This window comes from Rissa tridactyla, chromosome 6 (assembly GCF_028500815.1).
Source record: "Rissa tridactyla isolate bRisTri1 chromosome 6, bRisTri1.patW.cur.20221130, whole genome shotgun sequence".
Lineage (NCBI taxonomy): Eukaryota > Metazoa > Chordata > Aves > Charadriiformes > Laridae > Rissa > Rissa tridactyla.
Window position 1 is genome coordinate 24,308,546 of NC_071471.1, and position 20,214 is coordinate 24,328,759.

General features: G+C 39.1%; 1 protein-coding gene across 6 annotated transcripts in view; it reads right to left on the reverse strand.

The window, feature by feature from the left end:
* Positions 1–11,525: 11,525 nt before the first annotated feature.
* The window catches only part of TFDP2 (transcription factor Dp-2), a 60,970-nt gene continuing 52,281 nt past the window's right edge, over positions 11,526–20,214 (reverse strand). For 5 of the 6 annotated variants that reach the window (XM_054205614.1, XM_054205616.1, XM_054205617.1 and 2 more), the window contains one exon: positions 11,527–19,768. In XM_054205614.1, coding sequence (XP_054061589.1) covers positions 19,585–19,768 — 184 coding nt within the window. In that variant the 3' untranslated portion in view covers positions 11,527–19,584. Of the gene's footprint in view, positions 19,769–20,214 lie in introns of all 6 variants that reach the window. The other variant, XM_054205620.1, reaches the window with a different exon arrangement.

Genomic DNA, 20,214 nt, shown 5'->3' on the forward strand with positions numbered 1-20,214 from the left:
TACCATGAAAACCTGCTTATATCCAGTTCAGTTAAGGTCCCTTCTCTTTGCCATGCCCCCCTGCCACCCCACGCATGGAAGTTCACATGCAGGGCTAAAAGGGAAGCTGAAGAGGAGATTGTTAAGAGACAAAATTAGCTGAAGGTTTTATTTACACTGATCATGCAGTAGATAAGATCATCTCTTGAGAACAGATTACATTTAGCACTGATCTGCAATTACTTCCTGCTGGGGACATGCTGCCTCTAGGACACTAGTAATGAAAACAGACCCCCTTTCCTTTTGTTCTGAAATGGCTTCTTTCCTAGTTCCCAGGCAGCAGAGAGAAAAAGAAAAAATGTGGATTCAAATGAAGAGTAGAAGGAAGAGTTGTAGGCTAAAGGACATGTGAATCTGTGTAGACACAAAGAGTTGGGGGGAGGGGTTGTGGGTTTTTTGTTTTTTGTTTGTTTGTTTGTTTGTTGTTTTTTTTAGTCCCCTGCACCCTGCCTCTCTTGGTAGGAGATTTGGAAAGGAAAAATACATTTCTCTGCACTGAGCCCTGATGACTGATTTGCTACAGTGTTTTGAATGCAGTCTTCTGGCGAACCGGGCACTGAACCTGAATTTTCCCTATTTCAGGATTTTTTTTTTCTACCTCTCTGTGAAGCTTATTCATCATAACTTCTGGATGATATGAGGCAAATAGAGTTTGAAGCTGAACACGAAGTTTTGCATCCTTAAACATTCCGAGAGTATGCTTTGGTCTTCTTACCAAATGAGATGGGTCTCCTGTGGTGGAGAAAAATGTTTTGACTGTATAGTTTAAGGCTTGAACTTTAGATACTAAGAGTATGTGGGCAGCTTTGAGTATGGATTTCTAAAGCACAGAATGCTTGAAGCTTCAATCCTAAGTTTTATCTTTTTGCAATTATTCAGAGCTTTGACTCCCCTGCTAGCGAAACATTCATCTTGCTACTTAGGCACTTTGTTAAAGCTTGTCAGCATTCATGCTAAATCTGCTGTCAAATTACTCAAGCCTTTTAATAAATTTATGTTAATATGTTAGTAGTCAGTATACCTGAAAACTAGTACTTTTTCTCTTGTAGAAGAAATCATTCTGTTATCATCTACCATCATAGAGGCTTGGGTTTACAGTAGTCTTAGTTGCCCTTCAGTTAAAATACATAAAGTAACTGTCATTGTCTTGTTAAAAGAAGAATTTTAATACAAAAGATTGAAGTGAGTTCCTCTATAGGATACTTCCTATAGTTTTTCTTCCTGTGTAAATGGGAGGGAAGAAACTCGGATAAAAGCTTAGCCAAAAATTCAGGTTATTGCAGTTTGAAGTCTGTTAATTTGGCAGCCATGATTCTTAACATAAAATCAGTGCAATGCGAGGGTTATCAGAAGCTTGCATGTCACTCTGTGGTTTGTTTGGATCAAATAGCTCTAATAATTCATGACTAAAAATAAGACTTTTTTGTCTCTTTAAATCTCAGGCAAGGACATAAAGAAGCCAATAAAGGAAATATCCGAGTTACGTTCACTAGCATGCACTTAAAGCCGTAAATCTTTATGTGATACAACTCTGAACAGTGAGTGTTGCACGTAGCTGTGGAAGCAGTGTCTCATTGATTTTGCATTAACTGAAGGGAATTGCTAAGAGTTTAATCTGCATTTGGCAGCAATTCCTTAGAAGGGTTGCTAGTAATCCCGTATTTTATTTTAGAAAGTATACTTCATTGTGTATATTATATGTTAGAGAGGATTATAATCCTTTGAAATTGCATTACAATTGTATGGAATAAAAATGTGTCTCTCCAGTACCCAAATATTTGGTGACTTGTGAGCATGCTGTTTCTAGTTTTCTGACACAAGAGAGCCCCTACAGTGATACCTCCTCCAGGGTTTATTGTTCCTAACAAGGTCTCTCTTAAACCTGCTGTGGCTGTAGATTCTAACTCCAGAAACTGCCACTTCACTCCTAATTACAAATGGGACAGATGCACTTACTTAACACTTTAAATATTTAAATGGCTGTTACTTAGTACCAAGTTGTCTGAATATTTTAAGTTTTCTTGTGAATGAGAAGAAGCATAATGCATCAGAGCTTGGATGAGTTTTAGTGTAAGGAATGATTTTTGGTTAACTTCTAACTTTTTGCTCCTTTTGCCTTTTAAGTTTAGGGAGAGGTTAGCGTAGGATTAGTACGGCATCTGTAATTCTGTAAGTTTCTCTCTAAATTTGTTTGGGCTTAGAAATTGCTTAATTTAAACACTACTTACAAGTGGTAGTAAATTTCAGCCTGAGTGGTTTAAATGTTAGTTTAAAGCAAATCCACAGATAAGGTTACACATCTTAATCTACTCTAAAGAAAAGTTGCATGAGTGGCCCTGCCTTCTTTTGAGGTGACAGGTATAGTAGCAGCTCCTTATTTGGTCCTCTGGTTCCCCACAAATCCCTAAGCAAACCGCTCAGTAATTCTTTGAGCTATTCACTTAAGGCCAACTATAGCCACAGGTGTAAAGTTAGGAGCTTTCTGAGACTTCTTCCCTGGTCCACAACCCTCAGCATTTCAAGTGATTAAAGCCCAGTGATAAAGTACAAAGAAGTTTAGCTGCTAAAGAAAAGTGAAATGGGATTCTTGATCTGAATCTGATTCTTGACTTTGAAAGAAAACAAGCGAAAACAAATCCACCTCTGAAAAAGTAAAGCTGAATTCAGATACATTTCTCCAGGTGGCTGAGAGCATCTTAGTTACTTCACTTGATGTTTTATATATATGTGTTGTGTCCTTTCAGTGGATGGTGCATGGATGTACGTGTTGCATGCTGAGAGCAAGTACTGTCTCCTGAGCCAGCCGTACGGTTTGAACTGGAGGAGCTTGCGGCACGTTGACAAGACTTGCAGGTTCACTGTAGTGCAGTCTCATCTTCAGGCTTACAACCCCTGTGCTGTGGAAGAGAAAGGGGGTGTGGCTGGAAGAGAAAGCCCCTTGTGTGGCTGGAGGATGTCAGTTTTGAAAGAGGGGAAATGTGCCTATAGGTAGTTCCCTCAGTCTGGATCGATAGCTTTCTATGCTTGTGGATTGAGAAGATTTTTTTCTCAAAGGTAACAACACAATAGCTGCTAGGAGAAGGAGGATGTAATGTACACTGGGTGAGTGCCAGGCACAGGACAGGGGAGGTTTGTAATGCTTCTGTGTATTGTATAGTAACTTCCTTGTTGGGTACAGGAGAAAAGTTAAAGAGGGTTTGGGTTTTTTTGAGAGTGCTGTATGATCAAATATGAGCTCCTTTAGTAGCCTTTTTGTGAAATGTACCACATAGTTTAGAAAATTATATAGAAAAAAGGTTAAATTTAGGAAAACTGGGGACAACTTACAGGACAAAAGGGAACATATTTTCCCAGTGCGAATTCCAGCCAGAACAGAATAGATTTAGACTTCTATCGCTTAAACAATTTTCAAATGAAAGACAAGAATGAAGCTGATAGGCATAGAAAGGTTTGCACTGAGATTCAATGTGATGCATTAACCTACAGGTGAAGTCTGAAACACCTCTTAATTTTATTAATCATCTTAAAGGATATAAAACCAGAACACAGTGAAGAACCACCTTCATTACATAAAGCCCCTTTAATATGACACAGAAGTATTCGGCCCCAAATCAAGTGTATACCAAAATGCTTGCAGTTTTAAGGGTTTACCTGTAGTAGTAATATCCTCACTTAAAGCCAAGGCATTTCTGAAATATAGTAAAGGAAAGATCATGAGGGGCACTGTAATAGTACAGTACAAATTATACTGGAATGGCAGGGCAGGAGCGATACCTATGTATTAAAGAAACAAGGTAAAATAGCTGTCGGTGAATGATGCTGGATGTTGTTTGGACTTAATTGTTTTGTCTGCATGGGAAAAGTCCTATAGGGTTAAATTAGTAGTCAGTTATCAAGATTGTACAGTATCAAATACATGAGATTTTAATGTCAAAATCATATCTAAGTCTCTACAAATTTTAAGGTGAGAGAGTGTTATTCCACTAATGCAGGATATAGAATAACCAAAGAAGATAGACAGGGCAATAAAACCAATAGGTCAGAACAGGGAGTTGTTCTGACCACTGACACAGAATACACACGTACCAGTGTACAAGTCAGGTGACGGTGTCTATTGTGTTCTCTTCAGCCGTGCTTAAAACTTTCCTGATGTCTTAATAACAGAAGCAGGGGAGGATAAGAAAAACCCCAAATCTTTCCAAGATTGTTCTGAAAGAGAGCTCTGTAAATCTTGAACTTTAACATAGTTTGCAATGACAGGTGTCTGCAGGCCCACTCAAATAACTGTGGACAGACACCTTAATTAGATTACAAATGTGAAATGTACACAGTGTGGAATGTATCTCGTAACTTTTAAAATCACCATATCAGAGTCCTGTTTCTCGTGGGAGAAGAAGATTAAGGGGTAGTCATCCCAATTTTTTCATGCTGCTTCCCCTCCTGTTCAAAGATGAGTTCTGTTTAAGAGCGGGAATACTTCTATTTGCTAACTTTCCTTTAGTAGTGGCGTTTAGCCGTTCACATTTGACAGTGGAATAGATAAGAGTATCAAAGATCCTCTTTGATAAGACCTTCAGTTCCTCAAAGACCTTCAGTTTATTTCTGGAGTTCAGGAGGATGTCTAGAAGAAGACAGCTTTCTTCTCCAACATGGATGTCTGGTGGGGCAAAAGATATCATTATCGCTAACCCTGTAGTGTTTTGTCATAACACACAGAAGCCCTGATTTGAGGTGTTCAGCGGTGGTCTTCAGGAAACTGCACCCTAGAGAGGTCGAGAAAGAGCACACAGGTCAGTGTGATTTTTGACTGTTTGATCTTTTTGAAATAATGTGTGCAGTCTCTAGCTGAAAATAATAGGTATGATGATAGATCTGGATGCTCCTAATGGTTTGACAAATACCTTGAAAATCAAAGTCTGTTTTTCTTTGTCACCTGTGTTGTAGTAGATCAGTGTGTTTGTCTAAAGACTTGCTTTCTGCTGCAGTGTAACACAATCAAGCAGAAAGATGCCGCAGTGGATCTCGTGTTTCCAAGTGCCCCAATGCGTTAAAGTAGGTCAAAAATTGCATAAGATGCCATTACTGGAAACTGCTGTAGGCTGACTTGCATATAAAAACTCAGCAGTGCAACTAGCAAATGCGCTCTGACAAACAGAAATGCAGCCATGACTTAAAATATGACAAGAGAGCGCTCTGAAATCTCCCTAGGACATGAATGGCTGTTGGAATCGTGAGATGTCTTTGCCCCTTGAGTCCATGTTCCTGCGAACTGCTGAGCCAGAGCTGCCTGCCTGCGCTTCTCAGAGGTTTCACATTGTTCTTGTCTGCAGGGAGCTCAGCCACGAGGCTCCTTAACTCATTCTGGATCGCAAAAGATGTATTCTGTATTTTCCTGCTTACCGAGCTCCTCTTAAGAACAAACATACATAGCACAGTGAAAATCATGTAAGGTTAAGAATCTGTAACAGCTCTTCCACTGACTGAACAGTTGCTGGTGATTAGTAATGACCAATGGAAGTTTATGGAGATAAGAGCAAAAGTCTTTTCGGTTTCTGCACACAGGAGCAGCCACTGCTGTTCAGTTTAATGCTCATATGCCCTGTGGAGCACTGAGCTGAGTACGGTGCTTGCGTTTTCCCTCTTTTGAAGCACTGTTCCATAGCGTCAGCCCAGAGGGGTAATACATGCCTAGGGAGTCAATTTATGTAGTATTTTACAAAAACGTGTAAATGGAGAAGGAAAAAAATAATTCTGGAAATACATAGTATCACCTTCAATGCCCGTCAGTGTGTATTCTCTTTCTCGTGCATGTGCATCCTGTACCCATGAAACCAGCAACGTCTGTTGGCCCACTCTGTTTCCATGCCCTTGTACCTCCGCACTACACTGGGCAGCGCTGAGCACAGAGCATCGGACGCTTGCCTTCAGGTTTTGTATCTTTTTAAGAGTCTGCCCACTGGTGAGGGCAGTCTTCTGTGTTGTTTTTTTTTTTTCTTACTACCGGTATTTTCATATCATCATTTTCTAACACAATTTTAATTAGTTGAATAGAAACAAGAAAAACCTCACAGTTTGAGGGTTTGTATCCATTAGTAATCAGAGCAGGGTATGTTTGGCTGTAATTACCTTTTTGTGCAGTATATTTGTTTTAAGTGTGAACAGTTTATTAGTCATAAAATGTACCATTTGATGGATGCATTTTTCCAAAGGTTTGACATGGGGGTACTCCTCTATGAAATGAATTCATGAGACCTATTCTGAGTCCAGCAAGAATTCTTTGGACTCTGCAGTTATTTACGAATAATCTTCGGCAACCAGTACTGCTTTATTTCCCGAAATTGTTGTGTCTCTCATGATGTACCCATGTGTTATCATGCAAATCACACATTTCCTGTATTTAAATAGACAAGTGGATGGCTCAATACCAATCATCTCAGGGACACACACAATCGTACAGTCACAGGAGCTGGAAGGGTCCTCAGTTAATGTACAAACTGATCAGGTCTCTGCCAGTGCAAAAGTTTCTGTCCCTTATTTGCTGTTCAAGGGCCAACAAAAACTGATCTGATAAATGGTCTAATATAGTTGACTCAGTCATTTGGCGATGGACTCTAGACACAATAGACCTATCAGCCAATCTTAATTTATTAGTCTTAATATATTGCCTTATGTCAGAAAACTGTAGGTAGGAGCTTGGCAGAACACGAATAAGGTTTGTAAGCCTAGAATGTTTCCAACTTGGCTTTAGTCATGCTAATGAGATGATGAGAAAATACCAAAGGTGAGAAGGTTCAAAAATAAATAAAAATCCTGGGCTTTCCCTGAGCTTCCATCAGAATGGCCAGCCTGGCTGCAAACAGCCAGCAGCTGTATTCATTTAGATCTCATACAAGGTTATCTTATTAGCAATGGGTGTAGCTGCTCCTTCTACAGTTTGGTTAATTTACTATTAATAATACTTAATTCTTTGTTATGGTAATGTGAAAATGTTATCTTAGTATGATAATTAAAATGAAAAATTAAAAAATTATGATAATTAAAAAAAAAATGGTCTCCCTCAAAGGGTGTTTTGCAAGCACTGGATCTTTTTCAATCTTGAAGTTTTTTGTCTGCAGATTCTCCAGAGCTGTTTGTATTTCTTAACTCACCCATGTATTTAAAAAAGTTAATTTTTTTTTCCACCTTCAGAGGTTCGCCACCTATTAGGTTTAAGTGTTTAGCTGAATCACTTATTTTTTTTCCCCAGTTAATGCCATAAGGATTTCACAGACTTCATACTCTCCCCGTCATGATTATTCTGTATTACTCTGATTGTACGTTCAGAATTTTGTCCTCTTCCTGGTGAGAGGCTACTTTCCCCGGGAGTGGCTCCCTGAATTTCATGAATCCAGGCAGGGAGTCCATCAGGGAGTCCATACAAGGAGAAGTCCTGAGCACTGCTGTGGCAGGCTTTAAAAGGAGAATAGGTTAAAGCCTATTGGGGTCTTGCCACTTTTAATTATTTTTAAATAAAAATAAACTCCCATTCTAGCAGCTGAACGCTGCTGACCTACAGCACGCTTCAAACTCTGGAACTTCCTATAAATTCCTAAAATAATTCTAATGGATGCTTGTGCCAGGGCTTGTTTGGAGGTGGCTGGTGGCAGCCGGCCCCGCTGCGGGCAGGGGAAGGGGCTCTCCTGCCACCTCACCTGCCGGCCCTGCCGTGCCGCCGGACGCCGTTCCTGCGGGGCCGCCATGAGCTCCTGAGGCCGTTTTTCTCCTTTTGCCGCAGCACTGGGCCTTGCGCGCAGCGGCGGCCCTCACAGAGACGGGACACCGCGCTGCGGCCTCCTCTGCTACTCCTTTCTGTTGATTTTTCAATGGAAATTAAACTGGACGTCAAAAAATGTATGTTAAAACCCCTCGCTGCCCGCCCCCACCCCGCACCTGCCCGGCCCCGCCCCCGGCGCGCGCGGCGGCCGGTAGCCCTGAGGGATCGGGGAGGAGGCGGCCGTTGGCCCTGAGGGAGCGGGCGAGGGGCTCTCCCGAGCGGCCACCGCCGCCTCCCCGCCGGACCGACAAGGGCAGCGCAGGTAACGGGGGGCGGCGGGGGAAAGGGAGGGCTGGCCTAGCTGGGGGGGTGGCGGAGCGCCCGGCGGTACGGGCGCTGCCCCCCGCCGGGGCCGCGGCCTCGGGCATAGGAAGGGGCCGAGCAGGCCAAAGCCTGAGTGTACTTGGTAGAGCTGGGGGAGAAGGTCTGTCGGTGGTTACAGGTAGTGCGGTGTGTTTTGATCTTATTCTCTGCAGGTGTGGGGAAGATGTGCAAAGTGAGTATAGCTAGGTGATTCCACAGGTGTGAAAACTCTGGGAAATGAGTGCAAAAACAACTTTGAAAGTGTTAAGGCAGTGGCAGGTGGCATTATGTTGCATTGTGTGGTTGGAGTACGATGTGGCTGTCCTGCCTTCCTTAGGTCAACAGCCTGATATGCCTTTATGTTTCTTTATTGCCTGGGGTTCTCCACTGGACCTTGCTCTGTGGGGAGGACAGAGGTGCCTGCAAGCCAGCCTTCCCCAGGGGCTGCAGGAGCTCTCTCATCCTCGTGTTGCTCAGAGCAGACTGAGCTGGTGAGCATGTATTTGTGTGTCACTGAAACAGGAGCAAAACAGATAGAAGCAAACAGGGGAACCTGGCAAATGCAAGATACATCCTAAAGAGAGGGATATAGGTTTTTGAAAAGGAGAATAATTCGGCTGGTTTGGTCATAAGTCACTGTTCTCCAACAGTAGATTTAAAGCACAAGAACTGTCTCTTAACAAAATACATGAACATGCAAACACCTCTTTTTCTGATGCTTACCTAAGGTGTGGCCTTAAAACATGCCTGCGACTGTGGAAGCTCCACTTCTTTTTTCTTAAAAAAAAAAAAAATAGTCTTACCTTTGCCATAGAGAAGCTTTCTGTGGGGTGCAACATGGGCAATTACAGTGTGGGAGCTATCTGCGGTGAGTTCACACCCTTCCTTACCTTGCAGTAACTTGTACTTGTCCATGCCCTAGACCTAGTCCTGTTACTGAGAACTCTGAATGCTGTTTAATTGCATTCTGGAAAGCCGGAGGCTTAAATTTTACACAGGGAAATGCTAGGACATTTTCCCATCATCTGTGTGGTTTACTCATTTGAAATGTTTTTTAACTCCTAAATGTGCCAAGAAATTTATGTCTTTGTGGTCCTTATTTATTAAAAATAACTATCTTGTTGATGCCAGCAGCTGCTGCAAAAATATAGTCTGCTGCTTTTACATAGTATGGTATTAAACAGGATTTTTGTTATTTAGAATTTGAAAAACAATGTTCAATTAATGATGATAGATTAATTAAATGTAATATTTGTGTACTGTCATTGCTGCATAACTTGGACTTTAATGTCAAGATGATGAAAACTTGCGTTAGGACAGGCGATTTGAACCAAAGGAGTATTGGTTTCATGTATTCTAGAACAATGGTGCTTAGATAACTTTGCTGTTTTGTAACTGTTTGCTGCCTTATGCTGGAAGAACATGAACCCTTCTGTTTGCCAGTACTTCTTCCTTTTGATGTCATCTCATTGTTGCAGGGTTACATCACTTCCTGCTCAGCTATGCCTGGTACAATGGTTTTTAGTTACGGTTCATGGATCTGTAAGTTCTCTGGCTGACTGGTGAGGGATTCTCAAAATGGAAGAAAATCAAGCCTGTGATCGGTTGTCTAGGTGGCAGCTGTAAGAACCAATAGGCAGGAATGCAAATCCTTCAACAACTTCTGTTTTCTTAGTGTGACAGATGAGTACTGTTTATCCTGTGAAATATACAGGAACAATTTCTTAGGTTTTGTTACCCTTGACCAGCGGTTTCAGCAAGGAGACAATCCTAATGACGTTAGGCTTTTGAGCCTTTTCTGTTGCTCCTACCGTAGATCATTTAATAGGAATTCGATATTAAGTAGGACCCCAAGAGCAAAGATGTGTTGTTCAGACAAAGGACAGGCACACTGCAGTAAAGCTTAACTGTGTTCGGGAGCAACCTACACGAATCACACGCAGTCAGGGACGTTTCTCGTGACAGTGGACTTCCACAATGAAGTATTGTTCAAATTTATCTCCTTTCCTACACTTGGGGTTGAGACAAAGTTTAATGAATAATAAACCTACACAAATTTGGTGGTTTTATTTCTCTGGTTTCCCTGAATGTTTTGAGATCTTTTTGCTTTCTAACAGAATGTGTGTAATTCTGCAAAATACAATTTTAAAGAGTTTGTTAGCCAAGGAAAAAATTTCTTGTCTTAATGTTTCTGTTGTTGGTGTTAGCACAGAGCACCTTAATGCTGCAACTGTTGCCATTCCTTTTGTTTTTTTAGAAAACATGCAGATTTATGGGAAGAAAAGTATAAAAGAGTTTGTATGATGCTATCTTATTGGACAGACAAAGAAATTCTAACCAAAAGCATTTATCATTTCAGAGAGCTATTTGCAGACTTCTCCATTCTTAGAGAACCATGCTTAGTACTTCCTTAGAAGAAAAAGAACAAAAGGGCTTTTATGCTTTAACATTTTCTCAGTTTCTATGTTGGGTTCTTTAGGGGGAGATCCCCAGGTGAAAACAGGGCACAAAGAAATAAAGTAGCTTACAACAAAACCCTGTCATTTTAGATTCTTTAGAGGACAGTATTTATTCCAGCCAGCTTTACCATTAGTTCAGTGTTCCAGAATCCTTCTGGCAGCAACTTACATAGCACTGACACAGAAGGACATACAGTTTTTTACCTTTTTTTTTTTTTTTTTAAACTAGCAATATCTGTATTAGTGAGATAACGACTGTACCCTCTAATTTCTTCAGTTGTGTTTCTTGCCCGTAAAAACCACGCAACAGGAGTTTTAGCTAGTTATTTGGGGCTAACTGGAGCCTGCCAAATTTATTTGTAAAAATGCCATCCTAAATATGCCAACGCATTTTAAATGAAAGGGATCTGTTCTAGAGTGTCTATTTATTACACAAGAATGAATTCACAGTTTTGCAAGTTGTTTCCTATTGTCTTTTAACCTTTACTTTCAGCTGGTTTGAGATTAAAAATACTGAGTCATGGGTCTTCTGTGCACGTGGGGAGCAAGAAGTACTGTGAAATTACTTGTGTTTTTGGTTTTGGTGGAGTTGGAAAACCAATACAGACAATGAAAAGAGACAGTATTTTATGTTCCCTAAATGCTTATCATTTGGATTCTTGTTAACAAAGTATGGGAGAGGGGGTTGGAAGGATGTATGTTCAGAGCCTATAAACGTTTGAAGGGGTTTAGCATGAGACACAAGAGTAGCACACAGAGTACTGGAATACAGTGTGCTGAGGAGAACGCTCTGAACTCCTGCCTCGAAACCTGACTGTTAATAGAAAGACCTAGCACTTTTAAGAGAATAGAATGAAAAAGCCTGTGTCAAACATGCATTCAAGTTGATGTGCACATTGGTTAGCTGTTTCTGAGGCCTTTTCTTAGGTGCAGATTGGGTGCAGGTCTTGATGAGACAGGGACAATAATATTCCTAAACATTTTGTGAGTTTGTCAAAATGTAACAATTTCAGCAGCCTGGCAGCTTTCCCTTGATAATGACATACTAACTTTCTGAGTGGTAAATTAACCAATGAGGCCACAATTGCTAGATTTTTATATTTATTTTCAAAACACCAAAGGATGCAATATTTCATGGACATGAAATTGTAAAGTAGGGCGTTTCCTTTTTTTTTTTTTTTTTTAAAATGCGGTACATGTACTGTCAACATTAACCTTGAACAACTTTTTTCCACAATGTTTTTCTGAAAAACAAGCTCAGTCCCATTGCCTTGAAATTCTTTTATTCAGGTCTTCTACAGTTAAGCTTTATGTTTCTGTTCACAGACAACTGGATGTTTTTCTCCAAAGTGTACAGTTTTCACTTCAGTCAGACTTGTCTGCTCCCCACCCCCATTTTGCAATGTACAATTCCCACTTGCAGCATTTTCAGTAAACATGGGATCATTGAGTATACAGAAATAGCTTCTTCTATAAAATTTCCATTAAAAAAATAACAAGTTTTTATTTACAAAGTGTTTGCTACTACAAAGTAATATTTCCTATTGGTTCAAATATACTATTTGCTAGTGCCAGTGTTCCTATTAGGAAAGTAAAACTTTGTATATGCATTTTTCTTTATATCTTTGTCAGTGTTTAAAGCACATATGATACTACCACATTCTATTTTACACTACTCCTAGCAATGTACAATGTGGTAGTAGAAATTAACACTATTTGATCAGGACAAAAAAATCAGCATAGCTTAATAGCAGTCTTTCTGCAAAAACAAAACTTTATAATTTAAAGGTATTTGGAAAGAAAGAAATCTATGGAGAATTCAAAAATACACAGCAAATTGTTTAAAAGATGAATGGGTGACTTGGACTTCCCCAAAGACACAAGGAGTTTAGCACAAGAAAAGGGAGAAAAATTTCTGTCAAAGTGTTGGTGTGACACTTTATGCCAATACATATGTTGGTGGAGGGGGAGAGTAAGATGAGCGGAATAAAAAAATTAATTAAAACTTCAAATCCCATATAGTTAGCATCCTCATAAATTGGATTTGTCAATGCGTCTTTTCTTCCCACCCACCATGTTTGCAAACCCTCCTTTGAGTTCAGCATTGAAAAAGGTCATAAAATAGCTTTGTCCATGACTGGCCTTGTTCTTTGAAAAAAAAAAAAAAAGAAAAAGAGGAAATATCTTATTTCATTTAAAAGTTAATGGACTTTCAAGGGGTTTCTGCATTTTAAACATGACAAAGAAGTGTCTCTACAACTTACTTCCATGTAAATGTTAAAAAGTGCTACTGTAATGGGGGCTGGATGGACCTGCCTTTTTTATCCTCTACTGCATGTTGCAGCGGCTCTGTAGCATTGGTTGATGCATGCGTCAGCATTAACTCATTGCCCAGGGATTGATCTATTGCCAGATCATCTAAGAACTGCCAACAGACATGTACTGTTGTAAGAACTGTGCCTATACTTGCTGGCTGGTTACTCCCGATGCCATGTAGGGTATGTAAATACAAAGGTTGGTGCCTTGGTCCCAGGGCATGACTTACAGTCAGGACCTGAAAAAGGAGGATGAACTCACATCATCATTCTTACAGGTTTGTTCAAAGTAGGATTAATTTTTTCACAGTAGGTGCTTGCGAGATACAGTGTCATAACATTTGCGTATACTTCTCTGAAGTATTTTTCATATATATAGCCTGGCTTTAGAGACAAGGGAATGTGCCAGAAACTTCTTGTGTGATGGGTTGTGATTCAGCTGGTATTTTCCTAAGGAAATTTTGGAAGATCCACTTAATCCCTGCATTAGCACAACAAAATCTACTAATTATTCAAGTTAGATTAAGATTTAACAAACCCACCAAAAAAAAATGGAGACTGATTTTGTGGACTTAACCTTTTCTGGTCAATGTTTTAACTTTCGTGGCTGTTCAGAATAATGGTATGTTACCTAAAAATTTCAATGGGAAGGGATATGGATATGTGGTGGTTTTTTCCTCTTTGACTGTCTTGGTCTTATGGGTGTGCCATTGCTGCTTCATGGAAGGCACAAGAACAAGATAGTGCTTGGGATTAATGTCTCTGTTTCACTCAGCCTGGATAATGAGAATAAGCTAAAAAAATTCCCTGTTAAAGACTCATTGTCTCTTGAAAAAAGTTTCCTATATGTACTGCATAGGTGAGTTTGATTTACACCTACAACTGGATTTAAATTTTACATAGCTTTATCCTGCTATCTCATGGTGTTAATTTATCTAAATGCTTACACCTGGAGAGCATTAAGTATTTAAGAATGGCATTTAGAGAAGTCAGAAGATTAAATGGTTGCTATGTATTCTAGCCAATACTAAGAAGAGATGCAAGTCTGGGCTACTGGGAGGTTCTTGGATCTGCTTGGAATTGTTATGGTCCTCTACAGATACTGATCTGAGCCAAGTCAGCCTGCTTTTCTTATTGAAGAAAGGAAAAATTAAGTTATTCATTTACTCTATATTGTTCCTAAGCAGGAGGCTTTCTCCTGGGATTTGGATAGTTAGATGTTTCTTCTGCCAAATTTTGAGCAATGATTTTTGGTGTCCTGCAGCTCAGCGGGTATCCTAAATGTTGGAATCTTGGGTACTGTCAAAAAGACCTAAGCAGGAAGAAAACATTTTGGTTTTGGCTGATCTTTGGGGTAGGCCAGACAAGGTAGGAGTATTAAAGATATAGAATGAATATGCACTCTCTAAACAGCTGCAATAAACAGCCTCTTTAATTGTAACTGTCAGATTGCTTTTATGAGCAGTCCCTTACCAGTCAGTGCCAGCTGGGTTAGGTATCCATGGATGGCAACTACATGGTAATTGGGTTGAATGAGTTAGGAAGTACTTTTATGAACAGCTCTACAGTGACTTGAAAGGGAATGAACAACTGGGAGTAATGTTGGTTGTGGGGATTTTTTTGGCAATATAGCTGGGTCCAGGGGAGAACAGTTGCTCACAGCCTCTTAAAAACACTCACCAGACTAAATTCTAACAGCTAAATAGGAAAGCGATAATCTGATTTGGGAATTTATTAAGTTCCCAAAGGAATGAGAGTTTTGGGAAGTCTCATGCTATCAGGATTTGGTTATGTGAACACCTGCCAGCAGATAATTAAGTATTAGAGCTGTTAACATGCTTGCAAGGGCGGGTGTGTGATAATCAGAAATTACGAATGATTTATTGGCATATTATTTCTAGACATAGGTCAGAATTCAAAAAGTGACATATTTTAAAATACAAAAACTCAATCAGCAGGCCAATGGTCCTTAGCCTCTTCCCTGTTCATCAGTAATGCTGCACTAGGCATGTTTCCAAGTGCTGAAGGCTGAGATGCCTTCAGACACAGAACATACCAGGCCTTGGACTAACTCAACTGCAGCATTTCTTTCTTTAAAATTAATTAAGCTTGTAGTAAGCAGAAGGGTGTCACCTCAAAGTATGACTATTACTAGAAGTTTTAAAATAAAAAAATCTAAAACCCTCATATAGCCTTTTCCCAGCTTGCATTATATCTGGTTATTTAAAATACTTGTGTTCATGAGAGACTCTTGTAATGGAAAGATATAAATTAGGTGGGTCAGTCAGAAGATAACTTGCTTTGGTTTGTTTACTATCTACTATACCCTGTGGTTACTAGCTTTGTTTTAAAATTAATCCAAAACTCACATGCCTCTAACTCATTAAAAGGAAGGTCTTCTTAATAAACTGCCTGGATTATATTCAGCTGAAAAGAGACAGTTAATTATAAAAAACAGTATTGCCCCATGTTCAAATGTGATTTAAGTTTCAGCCATGCTCTTGAATTAAATTGGTGGATATGGTCAGAAGAGCGAGCACTCGACATTTGAAACCTTAACTGTGGAATTCTAAATTCAAGCATCATTTTATGTGTGAACTTGAGGGTTTTGTTTTTCTTTTGGGGAAGGAAAAAAAAAAAGGATTAAAATTTGGTTATTAGGCCTTTTTACATTATGTTACTTCAGGCTGACTTAGTTGATAAGCACAAAGTTCTTCTGTGGGTATTCTGTGTACTCAGCAATTTCCAGCATCTCAAAAGTATTAGGAGTATTTGCAAGCTATAGTTTAAAAAACTAAACAAAACCCTTAACCAAAATGGAAATAGCTACAGTGTGGCTTGTAATATGTTTAATAGAAGTTTGCTAAAATCATACCTTCGGTTAAACTGGTATAATTTGCTTTAGCGTTTACTTAAATATACACACTTTCTTAGATTAGGTGGATTGCTGCCATTAATTCCAGTGATTAAATGAGAAAACTGGCGCACTTTAATGCAATTTTAAAAACCAAAATGTCAAATTTCCACATAATAGAAAAATGCTCTCTCCCACTCATGCTTTTTCATCTAGTTTGTGGTTTTTCATAGTCAAATTAGATTTTTTTTCAAGCACTGTAAAGTAAGTCCAGAAATAAAGCTGTTTTCTGCAATATATATAAAAGCATTTACAGATGGCATTATATTGCTTGCAGCCAAGTGCCTTCTGAATGTGTAACCAAGAAAGAGTTCCAAGACACAGAAATGTGTCACACATGAAAAATTTAAATGTTAACTTTGTTTTCTAAAAGCTATGATCTAGTACCAGTTGCTACTTGTTTCATACCAATGAACGTCAAGGGTATTGCGTGAGACAGGAGAGGATGATGGTAACTGAATAGAAAATGAGAAAACAAGTCTTGCTAATGACAGTTTTAGCCTGGAAAGTATCTGCTGCTGGCTTTCAGAGAGAGGGAAGGTCTGCATTTTGAAGCAACTGAGCACAATTACTGCCATTAGCTTAGTGGGAGCTGTGTGGTTGCTTAATATTCTCAATCCTCTTGTTATTCATAATTGCTCAGAGCTCAATTCAGGTGCAACAGCTGCATTTTGTGAGCTCCTGCATTTACCTGTTTTGTTTTGGTTTTTTTTTTTTGGTTCTGATTTTTTTTTTTTTTTTTTTTTTTTTTTTTTTTAAAACATATCAGCTAAGATCAACAAGAATAATAGGAAGGCTGCCTGAAATCATACATGAGTTACTATGGCTGGATAAGGCTCAAAATTCTCCTAGTTCCCAGACTTTAGTGTAACCACAGGACCACAGTACTTTAGTTGAACTTCATCCTCAACTGGAACTTGGCACAAAGGATCCCAAGGAAAGAATTTCCTTTTGAAGTCTCTTCTAAATGTTCTAACTTGTTTTGGCCTTTGTATCCAACTAATACAGGAGAAGTAACTTTTAAAGTCTTGGTTCAACTGTCTAAATAAATGTTATGTGCTCCTAGATTATTACTATTTTATTTTTTTTAAAAGTTGATAGCTTGAAGTTTGCCAGAAAGCAAGTAGTTGTGCAGTCTGCTGCTTTGAAGGACGTGGACATCAATGGAAGGAAGATATCACTGAAGATCTTCCTCCTGTAAAGCAGAAAGCACACTGACTGCTAATAAAATACATTCCATTTCTGGGCAGGAAGCCATTTTTTGCCAGGTTCTTATAGTTCAAAGTGCTCCTCTTTAGCAATTGTTGAGTGTTTTTCTGTTTTTTTCTTTTTACACAGATCTTGAGTGGGAAATACGAAGAAAGTGTGAAGTTAAATCTGCCCCTAATGTGGTGGGGGCCGGGGAGTAATAACTGTAGAAAATGTTCCCCTCTTAAAGGAGTTCCTTAGGATCCTGCATATATATCAGGTGTCTTTGATCTGCCCTCTCCAATGAAAGCTGACATGACAGTTTTTGAAAAAACAATGGGTTTTTAAGAGTAAAAGCAATTATCTGTTTAAATGAAGTGTCATTCATGAAGCTGACAATTCCATACTAATATGCCTGGAGTATCTGTTACCTTCTCCTCCTCTTATTTCAAAAGCGAGCCACTTCAATCAAGTGCCTTGACTCTCTCAGGAAGAATATTATTTCATATTTGTAAAGCTTTTCGTTACAGAGAGGTAGTGTTACGGATTTGGTTGAAGTGAGGCGGTGTAAATCCCTCAGTCTGCTTTTGCCTGTGAGCCATGAGCACAGGACAGTCTTAACAGTCTTGCCCAGAAGGTGAATGATGTGGTAGGCATGTAAGAATTCTTTTAATTTGTGCATTTGCAACTCATTTGTGTAAGCTAGATAGCTCTGCTTGTTCAGTCAAGAGCCGTACCTAAATAATACCTGTACCTCAAATGCAGGAGTTCCAACTATCTATGAAAAGTTTCCAAATTTTTAACGTAAACATGCAGGTGTGCTTGTTCACTCCTCGCAGTTTTAGCTGTCTTGTATGTAGTTAGTCGTGCAGTAACTCCTGTACAAGAGACAGGTGGCTTTTTAGCTGGAGGCTCAGTTTACCTCACTAGCTCAGGCTCAGTGCTTTTGGATCTTGTTGGCTTGAGTGCAGGTTTGTCTGTAAAAGATCATGTGGAGGTACCCCAGTAGAGCTGCAGTAGTGGTCACAGCAGCCAAGGGCTACAGTTTGCTGCCGTTGCTCAAGGAATTACCAGTATTACATGCTGCCTAATCTCGTAACTAAATAACAGAGCCAACCTCCTTGAGCTCTGACAGCTAATACACTGGTATTTAGAAACAGGTCAACTATTTACAAAAAGAAGTAACACCATTTTAAACTGGATTTGCCTACTTGTTAACTTTGAGACTAGTTAAAGTACTGGACGTTAGAACACCACGGGAAGAGTACATCTACGGTGTATTTTGCTCTGTTATTCAAGTTTTGTTTTTTTAAAAAGGTCTTTATGATTGGAGGTGATGTTAACTGTAGAACATGGAGCCTCCTGTTGCAATTCGAATTTAACGGTTCAAATGGGATTCATGTTTTGTAATTTTAACCACAAATTATTTTAAGAAGTGGTTCAATACCCCTATTTTTCAAAGGCGCATCAAGGTGAGTGCAACAGAAGTTCATTTTAAGAAAGTTACTCAATCATAATCCAAACTGACCAGAATGCAAAACATGAAATGATGTATTGTTGAAATTTAATTTTTTTCCTAAGAACCTCAACCTATGACTTTAGAAGTTATGTGACCTGCCCACCCTGAATTTGAAAATACTGCCTTGAAAACATGCTGCCTGAGATCCTTAACTTAGAGGTGTTTTTTTTTTTTTTTAAAAAAACCCCAACACATGCTATAAAATCAAAGGGATTATAAAGTTAGAACAGTAAAGGAGAAGCTACACTGGATACACTCTAATCTAGAAATACAATTTTAAAACTTTTTTGCCTTGAAAAAAGCTGGTGCAGAGAATACTGCTGTTTTCATCCTGACTGTTTAATAATGGCTAAGAATAATCACTTATTTATAATAAATTAGGTCTGCAGTATAAATGAACATATGAACCTTTCAAAAGAGACATACTATTGTTACTTTTAGAGTATCTAAAATGGGTTTAAACTATTTTAAGATTCACTTAATCACTTACAATTTATATTACTTTAAGAATCTTCTATACAGCAAGTCGAACAGAAAAAAGCAAACATTCTAACAGCCCCTTTTCCCTAGAACAATTTCCATATAAGATAGTTTTAAATAGCTATTTTAGGGCATTCGCACGTGCGCTCTCTCCCCCTTTTTTCTAAAGGTAGCACAGCCAAAAGCCAATGCAAGAATTGGCATTTGTTGACTGACTGTTTTCTTCTCCATCTGGTAAAGGTAAGGGGAAGACAGAGACTTGAGGCAGAATGTCCCAAAATGGAAGATGTTTACTTTGCCAAATCTCCAGGGACTTTGTTCTTTTCCTTGGTTATAGTTGATAAAAACCACTTTGCTCTGTGTCTGCATGTCACTCTGTGTTCAGTTACAAAAAGTTTTGAATTTCAGCTGTGGATGAATTTGTTTTGAAGCATACATTTTGCTTCACCGAACACAGTGCAAACCAAGGCAAGAAACTTAAGTAAAATCCAAACAGGAGCTCCCATTAAGAATATTTATGAGCAGCATTTTGTATATTCTGTTTTCTACTGTCCTTATTCTGGGGAGGAAGAATCCTCATCTTCATCCTCTTCATCTTCATCATTGAATGAGCATGGAGTTTCTCCTCGTGATTCAGAGTAGCGTGACGTTGCGCTGCTGGACTGCTGACTGCTAGGGGCAAGAAACTGCCCAGTTGCTAAGGCCACTTCAGCATCCAAACACAACCCTGGATTCTCACTATCAAAACAACAGAAATGTTGAAGTTTAGAGGATTTCTCATGAAGTTTTAAGCTTTCTTTTTGGCCTTAGCTTTTCCTTTAGTTAAAGAAATGCTGCTAACAAGGAAAAACCAAAAAGCTTTACATTCAGCACAGTTAATAGCTATGCAATTGGCTAAAATACTGGAAGGTTGCATAAAAAAGATTATCATATGGCCTTTTTTTCCTAACCAACTAGTAGAACTGCTCAAGCTGAAGAAAGCTTAAAGAAGAATAAATCCATCACAGTTTTGTCAATACACAGAAATGTTTGCAATGGGAAATTAAGTTACTAAATGCCACGAGGAAGAACTTGTTCCAGAATAATCCATAATTACATTTTTTTTAAGGCACAGGTAACCTCCAAGCAAAGTATGGTTGTTGAGGTGGTTTTTGGATAGGGTTTTTGTTGGTGGTGGTTGTTTT